The 27,858-nt window shown below is 34.6% G+C and overlaps 1 protein-coding gene across 2 annotated transcripts; it reads right to left on the bottom strand.

Moving 5' to 3' along the window:
• Positions 1–23,537: 23,537 nt before the first annotated feature.
• On the bottom strand, positions 23,538–26,536 carry LOC120170654 (protein ACCELERATED CELL DEATH 6-like). Of its 2 annotated transcripts, none has more exons than XM_039178572.1 (6): positions 25,979–26,536; positions 25,462–25,614; positions 25,106–25,225; positions 24,468–24,979; positions 24,096–24,309; positions 23,538–24,012 (listed from the first exon to the last, which is right to left on the bottom strand). In XM_039178572.1, the coding sequence occupies exons 1-6, from the start codon at positions 26,505–26,507 to the stop codon at positions 23,585–23,587; spliced, it is 1,956 nt and encodes a 651-aa protein (XP_039034503.1). In that variant the 5' UTR covers positions 26,508–26,536; the 3' UTR covers positions 23,538–23,584. The 2 variants fall into 2 exon arrangements, with proteins under 2 accessions (XP_039034503.1, XP_039034504.1); XM_039178573.1 differs by having other exon boundaries at positions 23,538–24,009.
• Between the last annotated feature and the right edge of the window lie 1,322 nt (positions 26,537–27,858).

Below are 27,858 nucleotides of genomic sequence, written 5' to 3'. Positions count from 1 at the left end.
CTTTTTTGGGAAAATTACTAGTTAGGTCCCTGAACTTTTCCCAGATTTCTACTTTGGCCTCTAAACTTTCAAAGTTCATATTTTGGTCACTAACCAAAATTTTGGGGTATTACAGAGTGAGTTGTGTTTCAAAAAAAAAGTTGTTTATCTTAAAATGGAAAAATGTGTGTGATTGTGTGACTTATCAAGGGAGGTAATTGTGCATGTGTGCTTGTGATTGCTTTTGAACTATATAGTCCTTTGATGTTTGTTTAATCTGGAAATCAAATGATTTGGAAAATATTAGCTGATGAATCAAGTATGAGATGTTGAATTATATGTGTAGAGTAAGGAACAAGTTACATATGAACATATATGATTAATCTTTATCTTGGTTGTGTGTATTACTTTGAATGTTAGACGCTCACTGGGCTTTATAAACTCACACTCCTTGTTAACATTTTTCAGAGGATTAGAGTCGAGTTTGGAGGTGAGGAGCTTGGCATCGGTGTGATCGAGAAAGACTAAGGCATAAAGCTATATGTATATGGTTTTCAGAAACTTTGTGTTGTAATTTGGGGACGTTTGGGACTTATACCTATTATTCACTTTGTTGAACTTATAATGCTGGATTTCGATTATAATAAGTGGATTTACGTTTGGGATTTGATGTTGTTTTGATTTGTTTACATTGGATTTATAAGTATAAACTTGTTACTTGAAGCATGATATTACTCAAATGTTGATTTAGACTCTAAAGAAGTATTTGGAGTGTTTAGTTAAGTGTAACTTGGTAAACTAAATGTGTTAGACTCTTAGGTTTAATGAAACGACCTTAAATGCCAAAAATGAGTAGGTGACTTGTGCTTGAAATGAACTTTTATGCAATTGTTGACTTTTGGTGTCAAATCCTTGATTAATGTGTTGACTTGTGTTATAGAGCATGCTACATCTTTGTTTTGACATGTATGAAGTGGTTGAATAGTGTCCAAGCATGTTCCTATTCCATGAATACTTTTATGTGGGTGATTAGTTGACTAAATATGCATGTTTATAGCAAATATGTAGTTTTTCAAAAAAAGGAACGATCCATTAGGGAAAGGATTGATCCCAAACTTTATGTTTTGCAAAGAATCAATTCATTTTCAAAAGGATACATCCCCTGTGAAAAAGGATCGATCCCTTTCAAGAAAATATCAATCCAATTGTTGTTTTTCTTGATGGAAAAAGGTGAAATTGCATTCATTAAAGGTCTGAAATATTCTTAAATTATAATTTCACCCCTAAATGATTATGTGAGCTCAAGTTAACCTATGAATTGATTTGTTTAATTACTTAACTCTTAAATTGGAATTTGATGAGATTTGAGTGATCACTTCTTTAACACATTTATTTACATAATAGAAACCTTATTTGCATGTTACTATTTGGTACATAAGTTTTGCATATTTATGCTTAGGTCCATAATCTTGTATGATCTATTGAGTGATTGTTTGATGTCCCATTGGTATGAAATTTTGTGTTGCTTCCTTATAAAATTGTTTAACATGTAGCAATCTTAATTGGGCAATTTGAGTTGTTTATTTATTATGTGATGTGAAATGACCAAAATACCCCTAAACGTTTAAATGTGATGCTTGCATGTTTAATTGAGATTCGATTGTATGTTAGTTACATTCAACGTTGTATGTGATGAATAATAAGAGATTTTAATTTGTTTGCTTTCGTGAAATGTGTGTAATATGGATCATGATCTATCCAACACGATTGGAACCTAATGTATGCTTAGGTATTCGACTCAGACTCTTGGACCGGGTATGGGATGTTACATGCTAAGTAGAAAAGTGTATGCTGAAAAGTATGCAGCCAATCGATTGGAATTGTTAATATTTTGAACCTTTAATTAATGAAAGTAATTATAGAAGTTCAAAAGGTCTTAATCAATAATGATTGTATATATTTAGTGTGCTTTGTTTACATAAGGTATAATGTTCACAATGTCCTTTCTATAGATTTGATAGCTGACTTAGTGTTCTCTTGATTGATGTAGAATGAACATGTGTATCTTTTATTATTTTATTATCCTTTACTTAGCATCTTTTCATACTCAATATTTTTTATACTTACAAACTCTAATGAAAACATCTTGCTTCTTGTGGGTTTGACATTTGTAGCATTAATTTGCTACCACTTTATTACTTGATATGCGACACGTACATTTGTGTCTAATGTTATATCAATTTCATAGCATCACAATATCCTCCTTTAGGTCGACTACCAAGTCTGACCCTAATCCCTCAGGGAATATCTAACGTAAACTTCACTTATTCTGTTGAGGTTTACCAACTCGACACTTATATCCTCACACAAATATTTCTTCCTATCTAGCTCATTTAACACCACAAAAGAATACATGTACTAATGCTTACTAAAGCAAATGGAAAAATGAGACATCTGAAAACATACTTGGCATCTCATATGCATTATCAACGTACTGACCTTGTCTCTCTATGATTTGACAAGTGGGATCACACATCGTCAAGCCGGGAACAGGTCGATCTACTCCTCTACTCTCTTGTCTAATCATAGAACCAAAACCATCCGAACTACGGAAATACCTCACTATATGCACCAAGGATCCACATCTATAACATTTCCTAGAGAGCTTGAAGCATCTCCCTCCATGATTTTTGCCATAATTCTCGCATTCTGGATACCTCAAAACTCTACCAGAGCCTACAGAGTTTGCCACAAATGTAGAAGCTGGTGGTCTCCTATGAGACCTTATGTCTGACATCTGACTCGGCTGAAGTGACAAAGTTGACGTCACTCTCCTCTACTCTCGTGGAACTCTGGTCCTCTTTGTTGCTGACTGAGATGGATTTACTAGCATACAAGTCCTCATACTTGGGCTACCTGATTAACCCAACAAACTTTTCCTCATAGCCTGCACCCTCTCCACAGCATTAGCCTACTATGTCAACTCTGAAAACACCCTAACCGGGTCTGTTGCAACTACTCATGGATATCTATATGTAGTCCTTCAAGGAACCTTTTGCACCTCAATAACTCAATCGTAAATCATTTCAGAGCTTTACGACTCAACTGGATGAAATCTCTCTTATACTCTTACACTAAGTAGTTTCCCTGAACTACCTGAGAGAATTGCATCCTTAACCCATGTATATATGCCTCACCGATATACTTTCCCCTGAACTCACTCAAAAACTGACCCCACGTAGGCATATCTGGCTGTAGAGCCATCTCTGTTTCTCCCACCAATCGATAACATCACCCTTGAGCAAAGCAGTGACACACTCTAACTTACCTTATTGGCTAAAATAAAGTTTCCTTAAAATCTTCATGGTCTCTCTCAAACACTGATCGACCAAAATCAGATCAACATCACTCGGACCATAAAAATTGACTATCTTATACCTCATCGGTCTCTCTACTAGGGACTTTATCAAAACTGGCATACTCTAGTTGGCCAGTTGCATAATCTACGCTCTATGAATGATGTCCACTATCTTGTTGAGAGTAGAGGTCAAACCCTTGAAGATGGTCACCCGGTGACTCACACATCTAACGAGAGCTCATGATCCTCTACCCTTGGTAGGAACTCTTCACTGACACAATCTGGATGAGAGGCTCAATTCTCCATCAAATCCTCGAGACCATGCTCAAAACTATTGGCTATCACAACGCTCTACAACACAAATTAAGAAAGGAAGCATCATCATAATTCCAGACTTATACAAGTACTTTAAGTAGCTAGGGGCATGTATTCACTAAAACCTTACTAAAATCGACCACTGGATCTTAGGATTAACTCAACTTGATTTTCTGATACCACTAAATGTAACACCCTAAACCCGATTGGGCCTAAAGTGCCACACTAGGCTATCGAGGCAACTCTAATTTTCAAAACCTTTTCATTTTTCTTTTTAAACTCAATGAATGATTTTTTAATTAAAACATAAATAACTGATATAATACATTTTACAAAACCGAAGCTCCATGACATATACTTGAAGACCAAAATAATATATACCCTAAGTTTAATAAACAGAATACATAAGTAAGGTCCTATGAACACATATGCCACAAAAATGTAATACAATACTCTGTTGGAGATGTTGGAAGTCCTGCTGCGATGGTGCTCCATGAATGACTCAAGCTACTGACCTGCTAATGAAAAACATCTGAAGGCTGAGCTTACAAAACCCTTTAGTATAATCGTTAAACTAGAACAACATAAGAATTTCATAAACATAAACATACTTAAGATATGGTACTAAGAGATAGGTATATGCATGACCTAGATCAAGTGCTACCTACTTAAGGCTTTATTGCTCTATCACTGAAGTAAGGGTCTCACGCTTCCCTTAATCCTCTGCTAAGTGCCTCGCCATGAGTACCTCTATAAAGGCTCTCTAACCCTAATGCTTGTACTGATATGCATTACCTAAATGCAACCTAAACGTACTGTGCATTATCTGAATGCACCCTGACATAATGTGTATTATCTGAATGCAAACCTGACTAATATTTGGTCTTACATAGCCATTGCTAACTTTCCAAAAGAGTTATCTTTAGTAGTCTTTTTCACCTAAGTCTAGTTTGAAATTGAGAATTTTTAGGACCATTTTATGATTAAATTTACTTAGTTTCATAAATTTTGCATGATAGGAGCATTGTGGGTTGCCCAAGGCTAAATATGATTTTTATTGTTAAAAACTGTTACATTGATGACGTAGCATTGTAGGAAATATTGAGCAACGTCTAAGCTCCAGAAGGTTAGGAGAACATTTTGGATTGGGATAGTTGGCTCGGACAACTATCATTAGGTTGGATACCACTTGAAACATGGACATATTTTATTGGGAGATGAAATTCTCATCCAAGGTATAAAATAAGAGTAATTGTGTGCAAAACGTATGATGATCGAGAGCCATTAAAAGTACCCAAATTTCCATGTTCAATATTCGTACGCCATGAAAGCCTAAGCCCTTGCTAAGGATTGCTGCAACACAAGGAAAGCTTGCTGAGTAGCATCAGCGGTCAGTGAATCATCATTCAAGGCCTTATATTGAGAGAGAGAGTGATTTGAATGTTTAAAACTCTTGTTGGATGATATTGTGGATTTTCTATATTGTGTTTACTTTGATATTACTTTTATGAGCCTGGTACTTTATGATTATGAGTAGAAATATTTATAATTAAATATATAGAATTGTCGATTATTTCTAGAAATAGATTTACTTTATTTGCTATATACCTTTGGAAGCATTGTTGTTGCTGAGTAGCATAGTGTGTGCTGAAAAGTATGCAACCAATTAATTAGCGTTATTAATATTTTAAGCCTTTAATTGATGAAAGTAGTTAAAGTAGTTCAAAAGGTTTTAATCAATGTTGATTCCATAAATTGAGCAGGAATTGTTTACATGAGATTTGAAGCCCATAATATTACATTCATAAATTTGATAGCTAACTTAATGCTTTCTGGAATGTTATAGCATGAACTGGTGTTTTTCCTTATTGATTTTTTAACTTTCTTTTAGTGTTTTACGTTTGATAAATCTTATACTAGCAAACTCTAATGATAACACTCTTGTCCCTGAGGGTTCGACATCTGTAGCATTCCATTTCTACCACTTTATTACTTGAATGATACATATACTTGTGTTAATAGCTATAACATCTTACGTAGCATCAAGTTTTTGTTGCCGTTGTTGGGGAGCATCAATTTGATTTAAGGTTTTCTTTATTTTTCTTACTTTTTTGTTTTCTTTTGTAGGTATTTTTAGTTTCTGTTTTTTCTAGTGTATGCCCCTAAGTGATGAAGAATTAGAGTCGTTTGATCATAAGATTGAAAGAACTTTTAGAAGACATCTCCGTGATACTGCTATGGTTGGACGAGGGAATATTATTCCACCCATGTTGTAGAATGGAGAGAATGATGAGTTTCTAGCTGACATTGGTGATGGGTAACCATATCATAACTTGGATGATCGTAATCGCCCTATTCGTGAGCATGTGGTACCAATGTTGGATGATCTATATCTGAGTATTATGAGGCTAGTAATTAATGCTATGAACTTTGAGTTAAAGCCGATTATGTTCCAAAAGCTACAATCTATGAGATAGTATGGAAAGTATGTTGCTGAAGATCCTAGGGCTTATTTGAGAACATTTACGGAGGTTTGTGATTTTTTTCAGGAAGCTGTTCCGGAGGAAGCCTTGAAGCTGAAGCTATTTTCTTATTCGTTGCATAATAAAGAACGAATTTAGTTAAGTTCACAACCACCAGGTGATATAGAGTTCAAGAATGAGCTAGCACAGAAATTATTGTTGTGATTCAACCCTTCGAACATGAATGCCAAGCACAGAAATTCTTAACGATTTAATTTAATTCAAGCATATAGAGGATGAAAGCTTATATGAAGCATAAAAAAAGATTAAAAGAATTACTGCGGAAGTGTCATATACATGGATTTCCACATTGGACTCAAATGGATATGTTCTATAATGGGTTAAACATACATACTCGTATGGTGGTTGATGCTTCAGAAAATGGAGTTTTGCTGGATAAAACATACAATGAAGCATATGATATCCTATAAAGAATCTCCACTAATGATTTACAAAACCCTTATACTCAAAATACTTTTGGTCGACGTAATGCTACAGTAGTTAATTATGACGCTTTTGATTCTATGGCATCCCATATTTCAGCATTGATATAAATGGTGAAGAAATGACAAAAGCCAGGAAGAATGTATGAAGTTAAAGATGCAACTTTCTTCATTCGCGTCTATTGTGGAGATGATCACAATTTTGATGAATGACCCCAAAATCTGGAGTCTATTTACTATGTGTGGAATTATCAAATAATAATAATGTTTTTGGCAATACATACAATGCAAATTCTAGAAATCATCCCAATTTTGATTGTTTATAATCCACAACATGAACAATATCAACATCAATATTATACTCAGTAGAACCAAATGCCACAGCTATATGCACAACAACCTATTAACAACAAAAGCAGAATTATCAAGGTCAATCCTTAACCCAAACTTCAACTTTATCACCTTTTGAAGCTATGATGAAAGAATATATGGCAAGCCAATCAACCTCGTTAAGGGCTATAGAAAATCAGATGGGATAAATGACCAATACTCTAAGTAGTAGGTTGCATGAAACGATGCCCAACGATAATGAGAATCCAAAGCAAAATGGTAAATAACATTGCAAATCTATTACTAAAAGGAGTGGAATTCATATTAGAGATCCATTCGAACAACCTAGGAGAAACGATGAGGAAGTTCCTAAGCATGGTAAAGGGAAGAGAAAGAAGTTGAGCTTGAGCCATCTGTGAATCATTTCACAGCACCAGATATAGGACATTGTAGTAATTCAGAGTCATTGCCGACAGTAACCCCTATTACATCTGATAATCTACCTACTTCAATGCCTCAGCAACAATAACAAAAAATGCCTCCACCATTTCCACAACGATTTAAAAAGACAAAAGAAGATCACCAATACAAGGCTTTTATTAATTTCTATTGCTAACTTACAATTAATATTCCTTTGATTGATGTTTTAGAGCAATACCCAAACTATATCAAATTCGTAAAGAAAGTTCATTTGAAGAAACAGAGACTTGGTGAGTTTGATACTGTCGATTTTATCGAAGGTTAAAATGCTATGGCTACTAGTCAATTGCCACCGAAGCTTAAATATCCAGGGATTTTTACTATTCCTTGTAACATTGGTCACATATTTGTAGGTAAAGATTTATGTGATTTGGGTGCTAGTATAAATCTAATGTTTGTCAATCTTTTGGAAATTTGGGAGTGGCGAAGCGAGGCCGACTACGGTTACTTTGCAACTTGCTGATCGCTCTACCGTGCATCCTAGAGGTATTGTGGAGAACATGCTTGTGAGACTTGGATTGTGAAACATAAAAAGATGTTTTAATTATTCTCGGAATCATTCCCTACCATAAGTCGATCGTTAATTAATATTGAAAAGGGAGAATTAACTATGCGCTTAAACGATGAGCATATTACTTTTAATGTTTTAAATAATGTTTCTTATATAGATGATAATGCTAATTGTTTATCACTTGATGTGATTGATGTTTTTGCCTAGGAGCATTTGGATGAATGCTACAACGCAGATGGAGTCATTAATGAATCAGTAGCATTCAAAGAATTCTTGAATGATGCAGGAGATAAATGTTGTAGTAAATATCTATAGAATATTGAACAGTTGGAAATGTTTGATCATATTATTAAAGCACTAAAGACATCTATTGAAGAACCACTAAAGATTGAATTAAAACATTTGTCGAAGCATCTGAAATATGTTTACCTTGGAGAAAATGAGACATTGTCAGTCGTTATGGTAGCACAACATACAACATCTTAGAAAGCTCAGTTGATTGATGTACTGAAGCAACATAAGAAAACTATTGTTGATATAAAATGAATTAGTCCATCATTTTGCATGCATAAAATTCTTTTGGATGACACTAATACTAGCGCGATTGAACATCAACAAAGATTAAATCCAATCATGAAAGAATTGGTTAGGAAGGAGGTTATCAAATGGTTGGATGTTGGAATTATATATCCAATTTCGGATAGTAATTGGGTCAGCCCTGTGCAATGTGTTCCAAAGAAAGGCGGCATTACTGTGGCGACAAATGATAAAATTGAATTAGTGTTGTTAAGGACCACTACTGGTTGGAGGATATGTACGGACTATAGAAAGCTCAACAAAGCAACGCGAAAAGACCACTTCCCATTTTTATTCATAGACCAAATGCTAGATAGACTTGCTGGTAATGTTTTCTATTGTTTTTTAAATGGATATAGTGGTTATAATCAAATTTCTATAGCACTGTAAGACCAATAGAAAACCACTTTTATATGTCTTTATGTCACCTTTGCTTTTTGTAGAATGCCATTTTGGTTGTGTAATGCTCCAGCAACATTTCAGCACGATATAATAGTCATTTTCTTCGATATGATTGAAGATTTTCTTAAGGTTTTTGTGGAATATTTTTCAGTATTTGGGCAAGATTTTATGAAGTGTTTAAACAACTTGGGTGCAGTTTTGAAAAGATGTGAGGAGACCAACTTAGTTTTGAATTGGGAAAAAATGTCATTGCATGGTCATGGAGGGTATAGTGCTTGGACACCGGATCTCCTACCTCGACATTGAAATAGATAAAGCAAAAGTGGAAGTTATTGAAAAATTGCCACCGCTAACTAACGTAAAGGTAGTTCAAAGCTTCCTTGGTCATGCTGGTTTTTATAGAAGGTTTATCAAGGATTTTTCTCAAATTGCTAAGCCATTATGCTCATTGTTGGAGCAAAACAAGAAGGTTTCATTGATGATGAAGTTCTTAAATATTTTGAAATAATCAAGATGAAGTTAGTGAATACCCCTGTTATTATAGCATCAGATTGGAATATACCCTTTGAATTAATATTTGAGGCTAGTAATTTTGTTGTAGGTTCAGTGCTAGGGTAACGAAAGGATAAAATATTTGACGCGATACATTATGCGAGTAGAACATTGAATGAAGCCCAGGTTAACTACATCACAACTAAAAAGGAGTTGCTCACTGTGGTATTTACTTTTGACAAATTTTGTTCATACCTGGTGGGTAAAAAAGTGATTGTCTACACTGACCATGCATCGTTGAATAATTATCTGCCAAGAAAGATACAATACCTCGTCTGATTCGATTGGTGCTTTTACTATAGGAATTTGATATCATGATTCAGGATAAGAAGGGATCAAAAAATCAAGTGGCTGATCACTTATCTAGGTTAAAATCTAGCAGCGAAGACGGTAGCATTTTAGTAATTCCATATGACTTTTCTGATGAACATCTATTAGCTGCTACAACATTACCGTGATATGTTGATTTTGCCAACTATCTAGTTAGTGGTATGATGCCACCCGATCTTAATTATCAAGGTCGAAGGAAATTTATGAAGGATGTAAAGCAATACCATTGGGATGAGCCATATTTATTTAAGCAGTGCAATGATCAACTTATGCGACGATGTATTCCTCAATGTGAACAACAAAGCATTCTAAAGCATTGTCACAGTGCCCCATATGGAGGACATTTTGGTGGTATATGTATAGCCGCGAAAGTGCTTCAATATAGATATTATTGGTAATCACTTTTTAAAGATCCCAATGAATTTGTAAAGCATTGCAATCGCTGCCAGCGAACGGAGAATATTTCTTGGCAAAATGAAATGCTAATGCAACTTATTTTAGAGATCGAGCTATTTAATGTTTGGGGATTAGATTTTATGGGTCCATACCCTTTTCCATGCGACAACCTCTTTATTCTAGTTGATGTAGACTATGTACCCAAATAGGTAGAAGGTGTAGCCTTGCCAAACATCAATGCTAAAGCAGTGTTATGATTTTTGCAAAAGAATATTTTCACTTGTTTCGAAACTCCTCATGCTTTTATCAGTGATGAAAGATCTCAATTCATTGGTCATCAGGTTGCTAGAGCATTGAATAAATATAGTGTGAAGCATATGATCACTACAACATATAATCCATAATCTAATGGTCAAGACGATGTATCTAATGGTCAAGCCGATGTATCCAATCGAGAAATCAAGTAAATTCTTGATAAGGTGGTGAACCCTTCTAGAAAAGATTGGTCACAACGCCTTGAAGAAGCATTATGGGCTTATAGGACAACTTATAAGACTCTATTAGGGATGTCTCATTATCATATTGTTTACATCAAAGCTTGTCATTTACCTGTGGAGCTGGAGCATAAAGCTATGTGGGCATTAAAGAGGCTAAACTTTGATCTAGATGATACAGCCGAAAAATGAATACTAGAGCTTAATGAATTAGAGGAGCTCCAAAAAATATCCTATGAGAGTTTATGCATTTATAAAGATAAGAGCAAGAAGTTGCATGATCAAAATATTTTACCAAGGGAATTCATTGTTGGACAAGTGTTGTTATTTAATTCAAGATTAAAGTTATTATTAGGAGATTGTGTTCTTGATGGTTAGGCCTTTTCGAAGTTCTTGAAGTTTTTCCTCATGATTTTTTGTTATTAAAGAACTTAGTGGATAGAAGCATATTTAAAGTCAATGGAGAACGTTTAAAGCATTATTTTCAGCAACAAAACCTTAGCATTGCTTTAATCACACTAAGCAATCCCTGCACATTTTGATATTTTTGCCTTTTTGAATAAGTCAATTTCTTAGACATTTAATTTTAAATTCTTATTTTTAATATTTCTTTTTTTACAGGAACTTTTTCTTTCAATCTCTCTCTGTCAGTTGCTTGTTGTTGCACAACTCTTAGTATTATGGTGCGCATCCATCGCTGTACTAAAGACATCGATATTAAGGTGGTAATTTATTCTTAAATGTGAAACTTGGTATGAGCTATTCACCTTTTACCCCTTTTACATTTTTCACTGTCCACCTTACCCAATCATAACTGCCCATTCAAAATCAACCCTTATCCCTACACCTTGAATTTTAAAATTTTCAAACTTTTATCCATATCTCACGTAAGCAGTCTGAAACCCTTGTTAACCTTTTTCTCCATTTTCATCGTATACCTGAAAATAACCATGGCACCCAAAAAGAAGGCAAGTATAAATCCATATCATCATAAACCAACTCTGCCTCATGCTGTGTCTACGTCGCACAAAGTTTCACCATCGAAGAAAGTTACCAGATTCATGGATGACGAACAGTGTCGACGCTATGAAGATGAATTTAATGGCTGAGACTTTTGCTATGAGCAAGGTTTCGATTTAACTATAGAAGAGGAGCCTCAAATATTTTATTATTTCTGAAATGGTTACGCAGCGAGGTTGGGGGAAGTTTTGTGAACATCTCGGCGACATTAGCCAACAGGTACTTTCAGAATTTTACAACAATCTCACCGATCAAACCAATCGATTAGTCATTGTTCGTGAAACGATGGTCCATTGGTGGGCGAAGCCAATCAACAATTTGTTGGGTATCGTGATCAAAAATTTGTAGAAAACTTAACTAAGGAGGAATTGGAGCAAGTAGGACGTGATGTTTGCCTACCCAGACGCTCTTGGACTAGATAAATAACTGGAGTTCACACTATAAAGTTATTGGATCTCCACCGAGACGTAAGGGTATGGTTTATTTTCCTTAGAACTCGTTTTTTTCCAATTATGCACTCTTCCACAATTACTAAGGACATAATTTTACTTCTTTATTCCATTTTATCGAGAAGAATAATCGATGTTGGTAAAATTATCGTTAATTACTGCATTATGCTATCAAGCACAAGTGGTTGTTTTGTCTTTTGATAATATTATAGAAAACCATAGCCCAATCACGCCTACTGCTGTGAGGCGAACACTGCTGAAGGACGGGCTGGACCCTAATAAAGTTTATGGCACTACCATGGCCACATCACAACTCCTGCCTATGGACGGTTGAACCTTGGAGGATATGAAGACACCTATAGCATTTGTCAGTGCTAAGCTGGATCAGATTATGGTGTTTCTCATCCATTCTCTTCAGAATCAGTCTCAGATGCACATCGCCCAGGTTTAGTATTGGGAGTATACACAGAAAAGGGATCTAGAGACCAAGATTATGTTCTCCAAGTTATTTACAGAAGTTGAAGCATTTTTTCCTACTTTTTCAGTGAAAATCTTGGAACACCTCATGCAGCCAGTCATGCCTGATGCTAGCCATAGCTTAGCTATCGCTGAGAGTGTTAATGCCACACGGTAAGGTGATGAAGAAGAAGCACTGCCCACGGATACCAAGTCAATAGAAGGTGAAGAATAAGTCAAGGATGAGGAAGAAGAGGAAGGCAGTGAAAAAGAGGAGTCAAAGAAATCAACTGAAGTGTTTCCAATAGATCCTAAAGTTCATGAGGAAGAAGAGCTTGTGAGCAGCGAGTAGCTACAAGAGAAGGACAATGATGTAGCTGATGCTCTAGCAGAGTAATTTGCAGCTAAGTTACAGAATTTTAAAGAAACTAAAACTGAAGGAGAAGTTATTGTTGTTGATGAACCAAAAGTATATGCAATGACAGTGATACATAATGTCATCGTTACTGTCAGACAATCAGCTGCTGCGAGTACGTCGGAGAGCACTCCCATTGCACAGGCCCCTGGCGCTAAGAGATCATAACTAGAAGCGAAGAGAAAGCTAGATGCTAGAGCATGCATAACTTTAGTCTCTAATGCTACTGTGGAAAAAGCCATGTCAATGTCGGCTAGTCAAAAGAGGAAAAGCTCGGTGAAGGCAAAAACAACAACAAAGCGTATCTGCTCGAATGTTCTTAGCCCACATAAAAGCCTTAGGAAACCCACTTAGGAGAGTTTTACTTCCCTTTCTCATATTTTAGTTTGTTTTTTGTGTTTTCTTGTTTTGTTGTTAATATTGCATGCATTAAGGACAATGCATCCCTTAGGTTTGGGGGTGTGTTGCTAGGATTGAATATTGCATTTAGGAAGGTAGTTTCGCATATAAAATTGCATTGGTAATGTCATTGGATATTTTGAAGAATTAATGAAGTTGTTAAGAGAATTTTAGTGATGCACAATGATGAATATTAATTGAGATGAAATGATATAGGGAATGTTGTAAAATCTTTTCGAAACAAGGATTCTTAGAATTTTTTTACACTTAAGTGTATGCTCTCAACACTTAGAGAATTTAGAAATCTTCAAGCTGTAAATCTCTTATCTTTATTAGATACTATAGCAATTATTCCAGTTTAAAAAATGATGAAAATGATGATGAGAGATTTTAGGAAATAAGTTGGGTAATGTTGGTAATAGCTCCACATAGTGAGAGAAATAAGTTGGAATTCCAACATTGGTGAGGAAATATTGTTGTAGCATTTAATACCTTTAATAGAGTAGGTGCAAATTTTTCTATCTTAGCTAAGTATTGGCTGACTGCACACTAAATTACATACACTACACTCTAAGGATTCTAATTTTGATGAGAAGAAACTGCATTTCCTTATTTGAGAATACATCTATGTTTTATAGTTTGGCTGAGGGCTGAAAATGAAACTTCTCTACTTGGTTAATTTCTTAGAGTTATAATATGGCATTGTTGTTAGTTCTAACATTTCATGCATGTTTTGCTTGAGGACAAGCAAACACTTAGGTTTGGGGTGTGATAACTCTCCAAAAGAGTTATCTTTAGTAGCCCTTTTAACATAGGTCTAGTTTGAACTTGAGCATTTTTAGGAGCATTTTAGGATTAAATTTACTTAGTTTTATACATTTTACATGATAGGAGAATTGTGTGTTGCTAAGGGCTAAATTTTATTTTTACTGCTGAAAACTGTTACATTGATGCCATAGCATTGTATGAAATACTGAGCAGATGTTGCAATAGTTGTCTAAGCTCCAGACGGTTGGGAGAACCTTCTAGATTGGGACAACTGGCTTGGGCAGCCGTTATTAGGTTGGATACCACCTGAAACGTTGACATCTTTTATTGGGAGATGAAATTCTCATCCAAGCTATAAAAGAGGTGTACTTGCGCGTAAAAAATGTGATGATAGAGAGCCATTAAAAGTACCCAAATTTCCAAGTTCAATCTTCATATGTTATATAAGCCTAAGCCCTTGCCAGAGATTGCTGCAGCACAAGGAAAGCTTGCTAAAAAGCATCAGAGCTCAGTAGATCATCATTCAAGGCCTTCTATTGAGATATGGAGTGATTTGAATGTTTAAAACTCTTGTTGGATGATATTGTGGATTTTTTGTGTTTACTTTGATATTTCTTTTATGATCTTGGTACTTTATGATTATGAGTAGAAATATTTATAATTAAATATATAGTATTATCGATTATTTCTAGAAATAGATTTACTTGATTTGCTATATATATTTGGAAGCATTGGTGTTGTTGAGTAGCATAGTGTGTGATGAAGAGTATGCAACCAATTGATTAGTGTTATTAATATTTTAAGCATTTAATTGATGAAATTAGTTAAATTAGTTCAAAAGCTTTTAATCAATGTTTATTGCATAGATTAGTATGCTTTGTTTACATGAGATTTGAAGCCATAATATTACATCCATGGATTTGATAGTCGACATAGCGCTTTTTGGAATTCTGTAGCATAAACTGGTATTTTTCCTTATTGATTTTATTACTTTCTTTTAGTGTCTTTTATAGTTGATAAATCTAATACTAGCAAACTCTAATGATAATACTTTGCTCCCTGTGGGTTTGACATCAGTAGCATTCAATTGCTACCATTTAATTACTTGAACGATACATATATTTACTTTAAAAGTTATAACATCTTATGTAACATCATCCATCAGACGCTAATTACCTGAAGGAACCACGGTGTCACTTAGCATCAGCGTAATTCTTACAAAATATACGGAATGATCTCCTGGTCCTTACATAGCCATCAGGTAGACCACTTTGGGGAACCCTGTGTCACATAGAATCGGTATAATTCCCGCCTAACTGAAGTATTGGCTCGATCTCACATGGCCTTCAAGCCAAGCTTTAACATATCTGATATACTAATCTGGTGGGATTATACATGCATGACTTAAACAAGCAAACATAAAGTGGCTCTAGTGGTATGGTCAGTGGAATTTTATGCATCTCGGAACAACACCCCATCCTACCTTAAATACGAAATATCCTAGAGGTAAGAACTGGAATTTACATGCATCAGAAGCTTACCTGACTATACTAAACTGACATAACTACCCATGCATATCTAAGTTCCACATGCCACATAAAATTGACATCACTAACCCACTCCTCATAAGTGATCGGGTCTCGTACCCTAATTAGCCCCTGAAGTGCCTCGTGCATTGACAATGCCCCACTAGGGTAACTAAGGTAACCTGGCTATACCTTAACATAGCTGGACTCACTAAAGTGAAGTCAACGTCATAATATTTGTTATCTCACTCGTTATTTCATCTAGAACGTTATACGGAAGCTTAACATAACTGTGGAATTGGATAACCTGATATCTGGCTAGGGTTCATTTTTTAGTATAGATACTCTATCAACCTCATCGTACTTCCCTTCAGAACCTCTTGAATTGAAAAGGACGGCTTACGCTTCCTGGGTTCATTGACATTCTGGAAGCTATGCTTTTTTGCTACCATTGAATATGACATATTCATCATAGCGCTTATCAGATATCTCCTGTAATGATCCTTGGTCCCAATTATTCATATATGTCCTTGATTGAAGATACTTTGGTGTATTATACTTAATATGGTTACACCTGATGTAACCTACCCCTACGAGTATTTCTAGGTACACTTGGTCATTTATGTCTCTCACAGACTAAGTATCACTATTACATATTGTACTTAGCTCAAACAGGCCTTAATGGAGTCTAATCTAACCATTCAAGGTGAGTGGTATCGATACTCTACTTGTAGTATCGATACCCTAGGGTCAATTATTGAAACCCCTATGAGTATCGGTACAAAAAATGAGGCCTCAATATCAATAATATCACCCCCTGGAGTATCGATACTCCCCTTGGTAGTGTCGATACTCCCAGCCTAAATCCCTAATCTTTGCCCCAATTTAACCAATATAGATATTGTTCATTCTAGTATCAATACTCTAACCCTAAAATGGTTTATTTAAGCTCAAGAATCACTCAAAAAATCATCCCAAATGACTTCTAAACTTTATTATGAAGCTTTAGTAAGTTGTTTAGGGTATTAAGGTGTCATAAAAATGTATTATTAACACCTAAAATATGATTTGCTTGAGAAATCAAAGATATACCCTAAAATGCTTAAATCACCAAATCTTAGCAAAATCTCTAAATTTATGAAAACTTAATACTCCAAAGGATTATAAATACACTACCTTGATGATTGAATCCCGAAATGAAGCTCCTTGCTTAGACAAAATCCTTTCTTTAGTGATTTGGATGAAAACCCCCACTTCTCTTTAGCTAGGATTAAACCAAGACTTTGATTCGTTAAAACTATGTTGCAAGGGGGATTAAGAAAGAAAATAAAACAAGAAAAGGTTTAAGACCTTACCTTGGAGCTATGGCTACTTAGAGAAGATGAAGGAAGAAGAAATGAAAAGAAGAGAAATAGGATAAGATATAAAACCCTCATCTTTCCAAAAATGGGGAAAATGCATAATTAGTCCTTCTTTGTTTCTCTATAATTTAAAATCTCTTTTTATGGCTAATTGGGCCCAAATCCAAACCCAATTAAGCCTAACAACTTTATTTATGAATTTCACAATATCCACTTAACTCTCGAGTAAACCCGAAACTACTAGCCCAAATTTTAGGGTGTTACATGCTCAAATTGTATCCTTAATTGCATCATCTCATATTCAGAAAGTCTGAATAATAGAATTTATGAAGCAATTTATGAAGCAATTGACAAATGTATCAATTCTAAATAAAGTGTTCATCACCTTTGGATCTAAAGTTGAACTAAGAGTAAGCAATTCCATTGTATGATCGTTGAATTTAGCATTCAATTCTTGCAACTGAGTATCAATCACATTATTAAAAATTTCTATTTTATAGTGATACTCCAATGTAATGGCATCTTATTGATGGCGAGCCCTTCCTTTTCTTGCAACATAACGATCATTCAAATTCGGAGTAGGTATGTTAACTGAATCACAAAAGGATTTCACCTTAACAATTAGGTCACTCCATCCTTCATCTCTTATTTTCTGAAGTAGTGACTTAGTAGATGAAACAAGATCGATCGCATTTAGAATGTCCTGAGATTGTTGTTGCAAAGTTTGACATATCATATCATAAATGTCAAGAACTTACCTTATAAGATGTAAGATAAAAACAAACTCAAAAAAAGTTAAAGCCTTGTATGTTCCAATTGCTTCTGTAAGTTGAGTTGAAGTAGCTCCATCACAATAATGACATTGAATGTGAAAATAACAAAAGGGAGTGAGTTTCTCAACTATTATACAACTACATTTAATGCTTTCACTCTAAATTCCAAACTCTCTCTCTAAAATTCCATATAGGTTTTTCTAGGGGTTTTCCCACACTAGCTAAAACCGTCCAACATGGTTCTTATCTTAAAGAGAATTTGAAGGAGAACAATTTTGCATTTCACATTGTAACTCTAAATCCCACTCAAATATGAGAAAAAATGGAGATAAATGGAGAGACTTGCCTCTCTTTCTCTCACCATTGGATTTAAGTTATTGGGGGGAAGAAGATAAGCATTCTTTTATCTTTCCCTCATTTGAAAACCCTCATGTAATGCATATTTTCCATTAATTCTAAATATCTTATTATCCATATATCTAAGGGCTCAAAATGAAGATGAAACCCAATGGCCTTAATTAATTGTTTGTTCTATCTTCCATAAATATTTGGGTCAGTTAAATCCAATGGCCTTAATTAGTTGTTTATTCTAGCTTCCATAAATATTTGGGACAATTATTCATTAAAGAGTCAAATTCTTCCGTTGTTTTCACTTTTGAGATGTGTAATTCATTTATTTCAATTTAGACACTCATTTTCCACAAACTAAATTCTAAGAATTAATTCTTCATCCCATAATCTAAATTTAATCCGACAACACGTAGAAAATATCTAACTAGTTCTCAAAATAATTTTATTTACCATTTTAGTCCTCGACAAAATTTTGGGGCATTATATGGTACTTGTTGAATCTGATGCTCATTAGCACGTGAATAACCCAATTGAAGAGCAAACAGAAGCACATATCCAATCTGATAAGGCATCTTATGCCAATATAGTCTCCGGTTCGTAAGGGACTATTGAAGAAGCGAGTAGGGCAGACTGTTTTAGAGAAGAGGAAGTGGTTATCTTGCAAGAAGATGTGATTATGAATCTTGATGGGGTTATACTGTTAATACAATTCTATGATCGGTTTCACGATCAAATTGACAAAAAAAATACGTAACACAATCACTGTGAGAATACTACGACTCTCAGTTGGATACAAGACGTTGCACACTAGCATTCAGGCTCTATAGAAACTGGTGGGTGAAATTCAACTTATTGACCTTGACAATAATAATTTTGTTGTTCGTTATGCTAATGAGAAAGACTATCAAAGTTTTAATAGAAGGGCAATTGACAATTTTTGGAAGTTACTTGACGGTTCAATCTTGGAGCAGATCTTTTTCCACCTCAGAAAAACATCCCTCTCCAGTAATAGTTTGGATCCGCTTACCAGGTTTACCATTACGCTATTACACGAAGGGTCTTTCCCGACACAGCTTCCTTTATTGGAAGAGTGGTTATAATTGATTACAATACGGATGTTGGGGGAAGGGGAAAATTTACCCGCATTGCAGTTATTGTTGATCTTAATAAACCGTTCTTGTCTTGGCATTGATGGCTTCATACAAAAACTGGAGTATGATGATCTGAACCAAATTTGCTTCTCCTGTGGGATATATGGGCATTCAAAAGACTCTTGTATGATGAACAAGAACCAGTTGTTCCTAACGATGATATGGAAAAAACTATTGCCGACTTTCGTAATGAACCAATTGAGAAAATTTCTGTGAGTGACCTTTTTGACCCTGGATGATGGTTGAAAATAGGGGATGCCATGGTCAAAAATTTCAAAAATCTGGTAATAGTCGTTACGCTGTAAGTTCTGGGTCTAGGCATGAGTCCCTTAAATATGTTGAAGTTACTGTCAATGAACAAATGTAAGATAATGAAACTGATCTAGCTCAGGTTGAACCAAGTAAAAATGAAGCTGTAACAAAACAGACAGGTGTGACTGAGAAAGGAAAGGCTAAAGAGGTCCTTTGACATGCGACTTACATGGCCTCTAACCCAGACAGAAAAAGTAGGCAGTTAAAACGGTAGGACTGACTGCTACAGTGTTTGGTCAATGGGCAGGATGCGCAGGAGAAAACTCAAAAACCGAATATTAAAGCCGGCCAACACGAAGCTGTTACAATCGTTGAAGGTGGTGAGCATAATGAAGTGGGTTCGAGTTCAAAAGTCTCGTAGTCGTAATATGGTGGGAAAAGGAATGGTGGAGCATATACGGAGAGGGTGATGGATTTGCAAAAAATGGATTCCCATAATTCTTCTAAGTTGTCTCATGCGAAGCTGGTTCAGCGTATTTTGGAATAGTTAGCTCAACCTGGGTTAGAGGAATCCATACATAAACAGCTCCAGTACATGGAGTTTGAGCATTCCCCATCGATGATTCATTCCTTATATGAGGAAGATGTTACTTTTGCTGGCCTTCACCCTGACAGTACGGATGTGGGTGGTGATGATGACGCTTGTAGGGTTGATAAAGGGCAATAAGGCCTGGTTTTCTCTCATTTATTTTCTATGGATAAATTTATGTTTTGGAATTGTCAAGGAGCTGCTAGTGTGACCTTCCGTCGCTAGTTCAAATCGTTCGTGTACGAATTTCGTCCTTGTATGGTAGCTTTATTTGAAACTCGTGTTAATGGCATGATTGCTGATAAAGTTGTTGCGAGGTTAGGCTTTTCTAACTCATTCCGTGTAGAGTCTCATGGGTTTAGTGGTGGTGTTTGGCTTTTTTGGAATGAGTCGGTTAATGTAGATATTCTTAATATATCGAATCAATTTATTAACGATATAGTTCAGAATGTGACAGGGGTACCGAGATTCAATTCACTGCAGTCTATACTAGCCCTATTCGCTCGAGACATAAATATATTTGGCACCACTTGGAGAATCTTAACCCGGGTACTGATATTCCGTGGATATTGGGGGTGACTTCAACGTTATTCTTTCGCCCGATGAACGCAAGGGTGGTTGTTCCCAACATGTGCGTGGTAGTCACCTTTTTACAGACTGTGTTTATTCATGTGGTAATTTTTTCAGCGTTTAGATAGATGTTTGGTTAATTCGAGGTCGATATCAGTTTTTCATGAAGCGTATGTCACTCATCTAGATAAACTTAGATCAGATCACCTGCCACTTTGTGACCAAGATAATCGTACGTTTCGTTTTATTAATGCCGGGCAAACTCACCCCAATTTTCAAGATTTTCTTGGTTCAGTGTGGAGCAGTGACTCTTCCTTGGACTATAAGGTGGAAAAGTTTCGTATATATAAATTATAATTTATATATATATAATTTTATATATAGTTCATAAATAAACTATATAGTATATATAATTTATATATGTAGTATATACAATATAAATAATTTATATAATTCATTAATAAACTATATATAGTTCATATCTAAACTATTAAATCATATATATTATATAGTTTACATAGTTTATGTATATAGTTTATATAGTTTATACATATAATTCATATGTAAATTATATAGTATATATAGTTTACATATGGCATATATGGTTTATATATAGTTTATATACTACTATCTATAAACTATATATAATTACATAAATTAACCCTAAACCATATATATATAAATAAACTATATAGTTTATATTAATAAACTATATATTTTATACATATTATATATAATTTATAATTATACATAATATATAAATATAAGTTGTATAGTTTATATATAATTATTCATATACAAACTATATAGTTTATACATGGTATACATAGTTTATACATAATATATATAGAGTTTATATATAATATATAATAATATAAATATAAACTATATAGTGTACATATAAAGTATTATATATACACTGTATAGTTCATATATAATTTATATTAATAAAATATATAGTTTATACATAATATATATAGTTTATATATAATATATAATAATATAAATTTAAACTATACAGTTTATATATATAGTCTATATATATAATATATATACTTTATATATAAACTATATAGTTTATATATAGTTTATATTAATAAACTATATAGTTTATAAATAATATATATATATATATATTCTAATTGTTTCAATTTTTATCTCAATTTTTTTAAATGAATGCAATTTAGTTTATTTTACAGTTTTTTCACATTTTACAATTATTCTGATTTGACCCCTTTGTGTTGTTTAATTTATTTAAATTTTTATTTGTAACTTCATATTTGTTCAATTTAGTCCTTAATTTTATATTTTTTTTATAAAATTGGCCCATATTTATTACTTATTTATATTTTTAATTGACTCATAACTTTTTAAATGGATATAATTTAGTTATTTTTTATATTAATTTCAATCTCACATTTTAAAATTATTTAGTTTTGATCCCTCATGAATGTATGTTGTTTAATTTATTTAAATTTTTACTTGTAATTTTATATTTATTCAATTTAGTCCTTAATTTTATATTTTCATAAAATTTATCCATGATTATTTATATTTTTAGTAATTTACTCTAAATTATATACAATTATAAATTGTAATTCAACGTTCGCGAAAGACGAAAATAATTAATCCAAAATAAAAATTGACCTGATTTGAACTCAATCTGTATCTGATAAAGATCCGACCTGAATTTTATCTGCCAATGATGTGACCCGATCTGAACGAGATTTGTCTGAAGTCCATCGAACCTGAATTAACCTAGTCTTTAACTGCTCTAGATCTCAACTATTTTGACCAGAACTGATATCGATCCGAAATGAAAGTAACACGACCTGAACTCGAACTGTGTCTGGTGTCAAATCAACCTAAAAATGACTTGGCCTGATTTGACTTGGACCCGACCTAATTCGAGTCAAAGCATCAAATTTACCTAACTTGACATGATTTTATCTGACATGACAGGATCCGATTGAAACCTGAACGATTACTAGATTTTACATCCCTAAAACTATTAATACTTTAAAATGTTCCTTTTTTAATTTAAAGTAGGACATAATCTTTCAATCAACTATAATTTATTTTATAACCGAACTTAAGGATAATATATATATATTTTTTTTGGATAAAAAAAATCATACAGGTGGATGGATGGGTGCGCCGTGTGTGTCCTTTACCTAACCTTGAGATTGGTTGGAGTTGGGGGTTGGTGGTAAGATTGGAATCTTAAAAAAACGTTATCAAATTAAAAATAATTATTTAATAAGAAAATATAGATATTGGGCTAAATTTGTCAATATATCGGATGCGACTTTGGCTACAGAGAATCAATCCAGAAACTACTCGCTTATGCCATAAAAACAAAGTCCAAATCTCAAATGAATATGGTATTTGTTTTTGTTTTTTCTTCGAAGAAACATTCTCGGAAGAGATACTCTTAAGTAGTGTAAACAAAACACTCGTATTTGTAGATTATTTAAGTTTGATCTATAAATAAATAAATACATTTGATTCAATAATTATTAAGTTCAAATTGAGTTTAAATATTTGGAGTTATTGGTTGAGTTAAATTTAATAATAATTAAAGTAAATCAAAATTAAAAAAATATTTGTCTGCTAAAGAACCAGTGAAGTGCTTAAGAAATTGGTATCAAATCTCTAATTTACACTCAGTCGCCTAACAATTTATGTCTCTTCCTCTTATTAATAAAAAAGTAGAACATAGGAGTAAGAGAAAATTATAGTCCATATAGAATCCATAAACAAAAGGGGTTTAAGCAACGATATATAGAGAGAATGGTTTCCCCTTCATGGTTCCTTCAATCATCTTTAATTTCAAGAAAATCCCAGTCTCCAGGCAAATTCTTCCTAAGGAAATCAAGAATGCTTTTGACTGCAGCCATGAAGTACTGGTAGTACAAAGGGAACTGAAACAGCGCGAATACGCCTATGGGAAGGAACGCGGCGGCATACGTTAGCGTTGCAGTCCACTTTTTCTGCAAATGAACGAGCAGCAAGATGGTGGCCATGAAAGTTAGCATTGTCGAGGTGACCGAGAAGAACAGAAAGGTGAAACCGAGTGAGAGGTTCCGCGGGAGCCGGTGATGAAAATCTCCAAACTCGAGCGAAGAAGTGAGGATCGAGAGGAAGACCACCACCGAGGTCAACGAGCTCGCCAGGCCGGCGACGTCCATCACGGTGAAAAACGAGTAGAGAGGCTTCTCGAGGAGGATCGGTCTGCCGTCTGCTGTTAATAACCAAGACTCAATATCGTAACTCCTTAATATATATAGATGTAGTTGATTATCTGGTAGTAGATTAGTTACTTACTCTGCAAGAAACCTCCCGGTACAGTGTATGCAGCAGTAAAGACGACGGTAGCCACGAGAATGGCAACTGTCGAGCACGACTGAGAGGTGTTCTTCACCCAATTTTGGGCGACTTTGAGTTGCCCTCGGTGCATATCCTTGAAAAGTTCATCTGCTGTTTTGCCCTTTTGGTTGATGTGCATGATAAAATGAGGGGGCATTTGAGCTTTCACTTGCTGCATCAATTTTATTCAAGTATAAATGTCAACCATTAAACTTGAATCCGAAACAATTCAAATCCGGAATTATTCAAACAAGTGACTCGAAATAACCCGAACTGGAATGACAAATCCATAATAAATAAATAAAAAAGTATACTTATTTGATTGTTCACCTCAAACCATATCAGCTCCTGTTGTAATTTGAGGGGAGGAGTAGGTTTGGTTCCTCCGTGGTAAAATTTTGTGTCTGCGGCACGGTGCAATATAGTGCAGCCGTGATTATCAATGCCCCGAACCAACCTCTTCGCCTCCTCCTTATCCCTAAGGACGTCGTACACTTTGTATTGCCGATGCATGATGGCGACATGAAGTACGTTCTGTCCTTTTCGGTTAATGTGATCAATGGCTTGAGGGTACACCGTGAGTATCTCGGTCACTACCTCCACAATGCCTGCTCTGGCCGCAGTGAACAAAGGCGTATCCGGTTCGGGTGGGCTCTCGACGTCGGGCGCTGCACTACTCTTTACCTTTTCTTCTTCCATTCTTTCCAAGCAAACTGTGTCCTCCTCCACCGGTTCATGAGTATCAAACCAAGACGAGTCGGTTCTCACTAAGATCTTCGCCAATTTAACGGCCGATTCATGCATTCTCTTTTCTGCACGAATCCCATCGATCATTTTCCATCCTACACACGGAGAGGCTCAAACATATATATTCATCGTGTCTTACTAAACATTCATAAAACGATAATAAAATAATGTTGGAAGAGATAGTTACGAGTCTCGAATATGAAGCGTAAAACGGAAATCACCTTTGAAGAGCTCTGATTGATTGAGAGCTTTGCTTGGCCTACCCTGCTCTAAATCTTTGCTTTGCAGATTCAATGGAAGCTCATCAATCTCATCCTCATGACTTGCACCGCTGTGAAGGCCTTTCAAACAACAATGCCATTAAAATAGGGTGACATTGTCGTGGTTTTATATTTCACCTTTTAATTTGATTTTATTTGAAGTTTTAATAATTTGATCTCGGAAAAAAAATATTAACTCTTACCTAACTCAACACAAAATATTATAAAACCTCTCCCACCCTAAAATCAATTCTTTTTTTTTCAAATTGAATCGAATTAAAATTTATCGAATTTATATACTAAGATAGAAGACATACAATTGTAGAAAGACCCTTTGAATATTCCTCGAATAGGGGAGCTGCTCTTAAAAGCAGAGGATATGCCAGCTAGGACATGAAGGCTTGTTTTTCCATGCTTGTCTCTGTAAGTTGCAAGCTGTGGATCCTTCTTTAGAAACCAAATAGCAGTATCTGAGATTAAAGTTGCAAAAATCAGTAACATAATATTGAGTTAGTCAAGGTTTAATTGTTAATTTCATCCCTTTATCTTACAAAATTCAAGAAGTTAATCTCTCTGATTTATCGGAATTTAATTAGTATATTTTACAATTAACCAGAACTCAAAAAATTCAATTCAAATTCAAATTCAACTCATTTTAACTATAAAAATCCCACTCAAATCATTAAATTTGAAATGAAACTGAAATAATTCAAATGTAATTGGGTCGAGTTTGTAGTAATTCGATCTAAAAACATATACTTAAATTGTAAATAATCTAAATCTGAAGTGATGGAAATCGAAAGAATAAATAGAATGGTGAAGTGGGCCAGTTACCAAAATGTTGGCCGATGACAGCAATATGAAGAATGGAGGTCCCATCGTTCCTTTTATAATGACTCATAAGATTCCCACCTCGTTCGATCTCCCTCGCCAAATACACCACCATCGTCTTGTTGCTATATTCAGCGGCCCTGAACAACGGGGTTTCGCCCAATTTATTTCGAGCCGCCAATATCTCTTCCCTTTGACGAATATCGTTCTCGTGGAACAACAGCAGCTCTCGGATCAACAAATCAGCTGCTCTTACATTGGTAGTGGTGGCCGCCTCGTGGAGAATCGTGTTCCCGAAACCGTTCTTCATCATCATCAGCTCACGCTTCCTCGATTGCGGCACCAGTTTGAGCATCACTTGGAGCGGTTCGTTGCGTCCGTTGTAAGCCGCTATGTGGAAAATGGTGTCTCCGCAAGCGTTGATTCGATTGAACAATGCGTTGCGGTTATTCTCGTATATTATCTTCAGGCCCTGAGCGTCGTTTTCCATCACTTTTGCGTATGGATCGCTCATCTCGGCGAAAAAAGCCATCTCTGATGTTGAGATTGTTATTTCTTTAGCCATGCTTGGCTCTCTCTTTCTCTTTAAGTGTGCGCAGATGATAAAGGCAATGCCTGCGGAATTTTATAGATACTGTGATTAAGAGTTGCAGTGAAGCGTACTTTGGAATCAGCACTTTGCTTCACTAATTGATAAAGCATAAACTAAAGAAGAAAAGATGTTGAAACTAATAGTGAGCATATTATAAAGTTGATTAAATTAAAATGCAGGATGGAGCTTGCTGATGACATTATACAACGTAAGCTAATCTTGGCAGGGGTGATTCACGCTAGATGATGAAGGAAATTTTACACTGTTTTCCATTGGGATTTCCAGCAATGGTTAAGAAATTCGATTATCTACATCAACACCCGCCCAAAGATACCTGACTCATGTGTTGTTTTCCATAGGTTAATTTTGTGCTCAAACCGAACGAATGCGTAAACCCATGCCCAAAACCTGGGCGACCCGAAAACCTATATCTAAAACCCAATCTCGTCTTGTCCCGATAAATTTATGTTTTTTCCGCTTTAAACCCGCCCCATTTTTAGACTAAAACTCCATACCGATCTGATCTGAATATATTTAAAAATAATTAAAATAATATATTATATAATAATATACTTATAATTATTTATTATTTTTAAACGGTTAAATTAATATATTTTATAACATTTTTATATTTTTAATAATTAAATAATATATTTTAATAATATAAAAATAATTTTTTTAAATAACAATATATATATATAATCGGGTCGGATCGATGATTTTTCACCTTAAACCCGACACCATCCCGCTCCGAAATTTTTAACTATATAACTTGTCATGTCCGGTCCCAAGCACCAAATTTTCCATATATATATATATATATACATGTCCATATAAAGTCGGGTCGAGTCATGTCGGATTCTGGTATTTTGACAATCCCTACCAAAACCTCTAATAGCCCAATTCAAAGTTTCAAACTAGAACATAGACCTAGATATACTTAAAATATTCGAACTCGATGAATTTTAATACGACTTGATTTTATAGAATCAATTGATTTTATAAAAATAAACTTTGCTAAAAAAGTCAAAAGACGAAATCAGATTTAAGATAAAATCTTTAATCCAACTAGAAAAAATTAATATAATGTTCCTTTATATTTATATATTTATTATAGTGGCTTGATGGTTAGGACTTAGGAGTGCTTGGGTCAGAGTGCCCAAGATCCACATGCCCGAGGTTGAGAGCCATGAGAGGAAAGCTGAGAGAGAGTTTGAAAGAAAGGAAAGAATATTTATTGTAGTATCCTTATATATTCATTTTTTAGGTACCTATATCTTGTCTAATATAA

Source organism: Hibiscus syriacus, unplaced genomic scaffold (assembly GCF_006381635.1).
Source record: "Hibiscus syriacus cultivar Baekdansim isolate YM2019G1 unplaced genomic scaffold, ASM638163v2 tig00111783_pilon, whole genome shotgun sequence".
NCBI lineage: Eukaryota > Viridiplantae > Streptophyta > Magnoliopsida > Malvales > Malvaceae > Hibiscus > Hibiscus syriacus.
The sequence above is the reverse complement of the archived record's forward strand: the minus strand, read 5'-3'. Positions and strand labels throughout refer to the sequence as shown.

Excerpts from the sequence above, each read along its gene's own strand:
- LOC120170654 (XM_039178572.1), bottom strand. The coding sequence starts at position 26,507 with ATGGCTTTTTTCGCCGAGATGAGCGATCCATACGCAAAAGTGATGGAA. Across the intron at positions 24,980-25,105 it reads TCAATCAGAGCTCTTCAAAG|GATGGAAAATGATCGATGGG; the intron begins GTGATTTCCGTT and ends CTCCGTGTGTAG. Across the intron at positions 24,013-24,095 it reads ACCGGGAGGTTTCTTGCAGA|CAGACGGCAGACCGATCCTC; the intron begins GTAAGTAACTAA and ends GGTTATTAACAG.